Raw genomic sequence first — 9,065 nt, forward strand, 5'->3', positions numbered from 1 at the left:
CTACCTTTTATTCTATTATCTTTTACTTTGTCTTATTTAAATTAATTTATCTTTATTTCATTCTATTTTACTCTATCTAATTTATTTTATTTTATTCTAACTTATTTTACTTTAATTCTATTCTATTTCATCTTATTTTTGTTTTACTTTATCATATCTTGTCTAATTTCATTTCTCTTATTTTATTTCATCTAATTTTTATCTTTATCATTTTTGAGACCCGAGAAAGGGCCCTATTTCCATCTCTGTTTTGTGATTTTTATTTCAGCTCCTCGTACTTGCTGCAGCTGGAAGTCTTACGCTCTGGATTAAGTGAATTCTATTTGCCCAAATGAAATTCTGTTCCCTCCTCTGTGAACCACACCACCTTCCCCCACCTCTCCCTACTCCCCCTCCGCTCCACACACACACACACACACACACACACACACACACACACACACACACACACACACACACACACACACACACACACACACACACACACACACACACACACACACACACACACACACACACACACACACACACACACACACACACACACACACACACACACGATGGCGCAGTGGTAGCGATCCCGGCCGCCACTACGGCGGTCCGGGTTCGAATCTCGCCCAGGGACGAAGTAATTTCAGTAACGCTGTACTGTGAGTCGTTACTCTAACTCTCGTGGGCTGGGAGTTGGGTGTGTATGTGCGTGTAAGGTCATAGCATCACCCATAGATCGGCCATATATGAGCTCTGAGATTTCTTCCGGGAGGAAAATAGCTGTCGATTATGAGTCCAACACGTGATCCAAGACCATGGTGAATCTCTCTCTCTCTCTCTCTCTCTCTCTCTCTCTCTCTCTCTCTCTCTCTCTCTCTCTCTCTCTCTCTCTCTCTCTCTCTCTCTCTCTCTCTCTCTCTCTCTCTCTCTCTCTCTCTCTATCTCTCTCTCACACACACACACACACACACACACACACACACACACACACACACACACACACACACACACACACACACACACACACACACACACACACACACACACACACACACACACACACACACACACACACACACACACACACACACACAGAAGAGACCTGAAAAAGAACAGCTTTCCTCATAGAGTGGTGGATGTATGGAACAAACAAGACGAAATGATATTGTATGCAAAAACTATACACGAATTCAAGATCAATTTAGATACTGCGAGAGACAGAGACGGGACACCACGAGCATAGCTCCCCTTCCCGTAAGATACAACTAGGTAAACACACGCACACACAGAGCTGTGTGTGTACACACTTGCACACACACATACACACAGACACTCAAACACGCAGACACACACAAAGAAACAAAAAACACACACGCACTCATGAGCGTGTAGACAAATACACGCACACACACACACATCCAAACAGACACAAACGTGTGCAAACGTACGTGCACATACACACATTTAATGTTGTAAGTTCCCCTATGACTCTGAACTTAAAATGATTATTCAATTTCGTCCTCAGTTTCTTCCTCGAGCATCTTGAGTGATTTTCACTTCCTCAATTCCTTTCCTTCCTCTCTTCCTTCTTCATTCCCTCCTCCTCCCTTCTCTCCCCCTTCCTCTCCCTCCATCTCTTTCTTTCCCTTCTATTCCTTCATCCCTCTCTACTCCCTTTTTTCTCTCTTTCTTTCCCTCCCTCTCCCCCTTCATTCTCCCCCTCTCTACCTCCTTTTCTCCCTCCTCTATTCTCTTTTTTCCTCCCTCTATCCCCCCTCTCCCTTCTTCTTTCCCTCTTCTCGTCCCTCTCTCCTTTAACTTTCTCTCTCTATTTCTTTCCCACCCTCTCGTCTACCCTGTCGTCTACCCTCTCGTCTACCCTCTCGTCTACCCTAATTACGTCCCTTCCACCTCACCTAACCTCCCACCCTCTCTCCCTTCCTCCATCTATCCATCCATCAATCCATTCTTTCTTTATCCCTCCGTCCTTCCTTCCACCTACTCTCTTTATCACTTTTTCCTCAATCTCTTTCCTTCTCAAGACATCTATTCTTCTCTGGACAACTCCATAGTTACCTCATATATAGTCAGATCATACACTGTGTCTGCTTTTCCTAACCTTTTCCGACCATAGCATCTCCTGTTGTCATGTCTAAGCAGTCTAGCACCCTTATCTTGTTATTAGAAGGATAAAAGAAAGTGAAGTGTACTGCTTGATGATTTATTTTCTTGATTCCTTAGAACTGAAACAAATTGAGAGTATTGTTTGTAGAAGAAATAAGAACACACTAGAAAAATAAAATAGCATGGAAAAGGTTAAATGTGCATAACTAGGTAATCAATGATACATATATCAATGTGATTTTTGTGTGCATTACTTCCAAGCGCCTTCTGTTATTGATTTCAGTACCCCAGATTAGGAAACGCCGCTCCATGTCATCATTCCCTTTTTGACTAAAAACCTAAACTTATTTTCCAATCGCGCAATATATCGATACGGTTCCTCAGGATACTTAGGAGATAAATTTAACCTCTCAAGTGAATTAAATCCCTTGAAGACAAATACAATAATGATTTAATTAAGTTCATTAGTTAAGAATTAATTAAAACTTAATAAAAAATTAATTAAGTAACTGATATAAAACGACATTGTGTTGAAACGTGCAATCCTTATCTCAACGGGTCCTATCTTATCACATAAAAGTTTCTTGTCTCGCACTCTCACTTTCTCACAATATAACTCTCACTTTCTAGATTCTCCTTCACTATTTTCTCACGTCCAAGAAATCAAATGCTGTTCTTGCCTTCATTCTCAGTTATCCTTTTCTTCCTCCTTCTTCCTTCCTCCTCCTTATTTTCTTACTATCATTTTCACTCTTTCACTATACTACATAACACTCACTTTATTATTTCTCTTTCCCTATTTTCTCATGGTAAGAAATCCCAATTCAATTCCCGCCTTCCTTCTCAATATTTTCCTTTCTCTTTCCTTCCTTCCTTCCTTCCTCCTTCCTCCTTCCTCCTCCCGTCTACCCCAACCCTTCATCAATTTTTCTCCATCTCCCAACAATTTCCCCCTCTTTATATTTCCTCATTCTCCTTTCGTCCTCATCTCCCTCCTCCCCTCGTGTCCTTTCTTTCATCTTCTTTCTGTACCTTTAATTTTGTCCCCCTATTTTTTTTTTTTTTTTTTTTTTTTTTTTTTTTTATGCACAGCTTCCAGGTCCTGCTGTCTCTCTATTCCCCTTCCATTCTCCATTTACTCGCTCGCGCCATCATTCTAGTATGCGACACTTATTTTACCTCCATTTTTTTTTTTTTATTCTACATACGTTTTATTTCATTTTCCTTCTTCTGTTTTGTTTCTTTGGTCCTTTCTTTCGTATAATTTTGTATTTTCCTCTTTCCTTTTAGTTCTTCCTTTTATTTCATTCATTCCATTTTCATCTACTTTTCTTTTAAACCTTTTCTTTATATATATATATATATATATATATATATATATATATATATATATATATATATATATATATATGTATTCTTTATCTCTATCCGAAATCTTCACGATAAGATTATTTTTCTGTCTGTCTATCTGTTTGCCTCTGTCTGTCTGTGTCTATCACTCTGCCTTTTTCTATTTCTGACCTGTCTGTCTGTCTGTCTGTCTGTCTGTCTGTCTGTCTGTCTGTCTGTCTGTCTGTCTGTCTGTCTGTCTGTCTGTCTGTCTGTCTGTCTCTCTCTCTCTCTCTCTCTCTCTCTCTCTCTCTCTCTCTCTCTCTCTCTCTCTAGGTCTCTTTATCTATCTATCTGTCTGTCTATCTATCCATCTGTCTATCTATCTATTTATCTATCTATCTATCTACATATCTCTCTCTCTCTCTCTCTCTCTCTCTCTCTCTCTCTCTCTCTCTCTCTCTCTCTAGGTCTCTTTCTCTATCTCTCTGTCTGTCTGTCTATCTATCTATCTATCTATCTATCTATCTATCTATCTATCTATCTATCTATCTATCTATCTATCTATATGTCTCTCTCTCTCTCTCTCTCTCTCTCTCTCTCTCTCTCTCTCTCCCTCTCTGTCACCACGTCCTTGCTTGGGCTCGTTTGAAAATGGGTTTATCTTTCTCATGACTTTTTCATTACTTCAGTGACCTCCTTTGTCTCCCCCGTCCTTTATTCGCTTTAATTACAATTTTATTCCCTGAATTCGTTTCCACTATTTGGCATCCACTCCCGCGTTTGTTTTGGCCTTTTTTTTTTCTTTTACTTTTCTTTATGACTTTGCTTTACTCTTGTTTATCATCCATTTCTTCCTCCTCTCCTTCTCGTTTATTTCGATGATTGTTTGCTCATTTCTTTCTCCTTTTTATCTTCAGTTTGATGTTTTCCTTCTTCTTATCAGCTTTTTGTTATCAAGGAAGTGCCGGGATATAAATAAAGCACCCGGGACTCGAACCCGTGTATGTGTGACTGCTTACCGGAAAGCAAGGTCGTTACCATTGTACTAAATTTGGTGGTACAAAAGGAACCATCTGGAACTAGATCAGGTGATTCCTTGACTGCGCTCAGTTTAGTACAGTATATGCCAGAGACAACCAGGATAAACTGAGTCAATCAAGGTAACTTACACTCTGGAAAGACGCAGAGTGCGGGGTTATCTAATAGAGGTATTCAAGTGGATCAAAGGTTCTAACGAGGGTGACGCAAAGGTCATCATATTAAGACAACAGTGCAGGACTCGTAGTAATGGATTCAAATTGGACAGCGAATGGAATAGACTCAGTAACCATATAGTGAGCGCTGAAAAAAGAAATTAAGAAAAGGTTAGACAACTTTATGAATGAATTTGACAGGTAGTAATGGACATGGAACTTCCTCGTGTAGGCCTTATGATCTCTTGCAATCACCTTTATTCTTCTGTTCATATGTTCTTTTACTATTGAAAGTGTGCTAAGGAAATGATTAAAATCACTTGGCGGAACAGGTTAAAATGAATAGTGCAACTAGGTATAGAAGGGTTGATTCACTGTTCCACCTTATTATAAGTCTTTATCTGTGGTGTATTCTGTGGATGTGCTGTGTCTTGTAACACTGCTTCTGACCCAGGGCAGTGGACAGGATGCAGGGATGACCCGTCATCCAGGAGGTGCCGAGATGGGAGGGAGGGAGGAGGGTGGAGGGGGAGTGGAATGTATGGGAAATGGAATGGGTGGGAATGGTTTCTATGCCTTTTTCTTTTTGGCTACACCCCCAATGTAGGGGGAAAAAGCCTTTGGTATATGAATGAATTCGTATCACTAAGACGTCTCCAGGGAAGACCGAAGAAGAGATGGGACCAAAACGTTGACGAAGCCGGGAGATGAGGGGAGGTGAGATGAGATGAGGTGAGATGAGGTGAGGTGAGGTGAGATGAGATGAGATGACGTGAGATGACGTGAGATGAGGTGAGATGAGGTGAGATGAGGTGAGATGAGAAGAGGTTACACTTGCATATACCGGTTGTGCGCTGGTGGAGTAATGGGAAGCGTGCTGGTCTCGTATTCGCTTGGTTGTGGGTTCGAATCCCGCACTCCTGTCCGATTCTCAAACAGTGATTGTTACCTGCACTCTCCCCCAACAGTCCTGGGGGAGCGGAGTCGATGGCTTTGGCTGCAGCTATTCAGCGCCCCCTGGCGTAGACCCCTCACCTTCTTCTATATAAGCTAAGGAGTCAGAAGAGAATGCTTTGTGTGTAATGAGAGAAAGGAGATGTGGGAAAACAGGACTTTGGAAGAATGAAAACGAATCATTAGAATGTATCTATTTCTAGCTGAGCCTTGGAAATGACAATAGATAGGACTCTGAAGAAGTCCTATTTGGACGAAACGTCAGTAATAAAAATTCAAAGGATTCTTGGCGTTTAAAATCACCACCCTACCACTCACAATAGATAATACCTAGGAATTTTTTTTTTTTTTTTTTTTTTTTTTTTTTTTTTTTTTTTTTGTAAATGACGACAACAGCGTTGCAACTTAACCAATGATAAGTTTCTTCACTTAGAAATAATTTTCTAAAATTTAAACGAAAATTACCCTGAATATATTCCTCTTTGGCTGAAAATAATGTTTGTGTCACAATTCCATCATCATGTCAGACGAAAGAAATGCGATCACTGGTCACGCTGTGTCACAAGAACCCGATTTCTGTCGTGGCGTGTCATATCTCAATGACACGATTTGTCTCAGGTCGCTCAGGGGGCATATGTCACGTGTCATGTCACAGACGCATCCATCCCAAGTTTTTTTTTTTTTTTTTTTTTTTTTTTTTTAGTCACTTATCAAGGTGGACAGTTACAGATCTTCGTGGACAAGGAAGAGGAGGAAGGGAGGAGGAGGAGGAAGAGGAGTAAGGGAGGAGGAGGAGGAAGAGGGGGAAGAGAAGGAGGAGGAGGAGATTAGATTATGCTTATGCGTTTGGTTCTCTTCATTAGCTTATTTATTTATTAATTTTTTATTTAGTTTTTTTCCATTTATCTATTTATTTATCCATTTATTTATTTTATATGTAGAGGATGGTAAGGCAGGACAAATTGTCGATATTATATCTGATTTCTATTTAGTTATATTTATTCATTTACTCATTTATCTCTTTATTTATTTCATCTTTTTTTCACCTTTTACTCCATTGTATCTTAGTCCATTTCATTTCATTGTTTTATTCTACTCTATTTTATCTTTTCTTTATCTATATATCTTTTTAGCATTACTTATCTATCTAATTTATTCATAATTTATCTATTATGAATCTATAATTATTTTTATATTATCATTTTATTTATCATCATTTATTATTATCTTTTCATTCTTTATATTTATATTCTATTTTATTCTATTCTTTATTGTATTTATTCTATCTTATTTTATTTATCTTATTCAATTTAATTTGTTAATCTATTTTGCTGTTATGATAGATGATATATGGATATATTCCAGGGCAAATTGATAAAATTTATCATAAAAAGTAACGTTAACAGTTCAAGTAATATACCTATTGGATAGTAACAAAAAAGAATCCCAACAACAAAAATCTACAAAATGAATGATAAATAAAAACAAAAATAAAAATGAAGCCTACAATAGTAAACAGTTCAGGAAATAGAAGTACTAAATAATCATTAAAAAAATCTAACAATAAATCCTACAATTGTAAACAGGTAATATAACAATATATCCCACAATAGTAAACAATTTAGTTAGCAGAAGTATTAGATAATAATAATAATAAAATCCTAACAATAAATCCTACAATAATAAACAGTTCAGGTAATATAAGTGCTTGATATTAATAAAAAAAATCCTAACAATAAATCCCACAATAGTATATAGTTCAGGTAATATAAGTGCTAAATAATAATAAAAAATCCTAACAATAAATCCCACAATAGTAAACAGTTCAAGTAGTAGAAGTACTAGATAGAAAAAATCCTAACAATAAATCCCACAATAGTAAACAGTTCAGGTAATAGAAGTACTAGATGATAATAACAATAAATCCTAACAATAAATCTCGCAATAGTAAATAGTTCAGGTAATAGAAGTACTAGATAATAATAATATAATATCCTAACAATAAATCCCACAATAGTAAACAGTTCAGATAATAGAATTGCTAAATAATTATTTTAAAAAATCCTAAAAATAAATCCTACAATAGTTCAGGTAATAGAAGTACTAAATGATAAATAATAAATAAAAATAAATGAAAATAAAATAATAATAATAATAATAAAATAATAATAAATAAAAATTTATAAAGATAAATAATATATAAAAACAAATAAAAATAAAAATAAATCCTACAATAGTTCAGGTAATAGAAGTACTAAATAATAATAATAAAAAATTCTAACAATAAATCTCACAACGCTTGACAGACGTCATCAACAGTTCCCACACGTGTGAAAAATGCAAAAGACGTTGCGAAAGTTGATGGACGTCGAGTCCCACTCAAGGACAACCCGAGAAGTTCTTGAGGCAGTTAAAGGTGGCAGCACACTTGGCATGTCTCGCTAGCATGCTACTTGCTTTTGCTACTTGCTTTGAATAGCAACGACTTCTGTTACGATTTTTTTTATTTCTAGATTTCAAATTACTCTTACGTCATAGAGTGAGATACTGAATGACGAACTACGAAAAGTTAAACCTAGAACACGAATGTTAGACACATTACCTAGACATTCTTACTTAGACACATTACCTAGACATTCTTACGGAAATCTAGAATACTGTACCCGAAGTCATTTCGACTCAAAGCGAAGTAGCAGAAGCAAATAGCATACTAGCTTAATGTGCCGTCACCTTGAGGAAAGGTCGTGGAAGACAAGGGCGACCTGAAGGTGGAGCCTGGGCCGGGGACGACTGAAGGACGCGGCGGCGCGGCTGGCGAGGTGAGACGCGAAGTATCTTGACAACACGAAAGCCCGATGCTCAGTAACAAAGGCCGAGACGACTGCTGACGCGGGGAATAGCCATAAGTAAATAGACAAATAAAATAATTAAATAGATGTAATAAATAATTAAATGGATCAATAAATAAATAGGTGAAAAGGTAAATAGATAAATTGATACATATATAAATAGATGAGTAAATGAATATTTAAACATATAAATAAATAAATGAATAAATAAATGAATTTATAAACAAATCAACAAACAGACGAAAATGCAAGTAAACAAAAAAAATCGAAAAATAAAGAAACAAATAAGTAAATAAATAACCGAATGAATAAATGAATAAGTAAATAAATACATAAATTAATAAATGAATAAGTAAATAGAAAAAATAACAAATGATTATTAAATGAAAAATTAAACAAACAAATAAGAAAAAGAAATGAACATATAAACAAACAAACAAACAAACAAACAAACAAATATTTATCTATTTATCTAATTATCTATATATTTATCTAATTATTTATCTATTATCTATTCATCTAGTTATAAATTTACATATTATTTACTTATTTATTTATCTTTATTTATCTATTTATCTAATTACTCATCTATCTATTATCTATTCATTTAGTTATATATTTA

At 36.2% G+C, this 9,065-nt stretch overlaps 1 protein-coding gene across 2 annotated transcripts in view; it reads right to left on the bottom strand.

Moving 5' to 3' along the window:
- Positions 1–7,922: 7,922 nt before the first annotated feature.
- The window catches only part of LOC143040163 (uncharacterized), a 16,852-nt gene continuing 15,709 nt past the window's right edge, over positions 7,923–9,065 (bottom strand). The window contains exon 2 of one of the 2 annotated variants that reach the window (XM_076210832.1): positions 7,923–8,475. In XM_076210832.1, coding sequence (XP_076066947.1) covers positions 8,305–8,475 — 171 coding nt within the window. In that variant the 3' untranslated portion in view covers positions 7,923–8,304. Of the gene's footprint in view, positions 8,479–9,065 lie in introns of both variants that reach the window. The other variant, XM_076210831.1, reaches the window with a different exon arrangement.

This window comes from Oratosquilla oratoria, chromosome 28 (genome assembly GCF_046742065.1).
Source record: "Oratosquilla oratoria isolate Oo_2021 chromosome 28, ASM4674206v1, whole genome shotgun sequence".
Lineage (NCBI taxonomy): Eukaryota > Metazoa > Arthropoda > Malacostraca > Stomatopoda > Squillidae > Oratosquilla > Oratosquilla oratoria.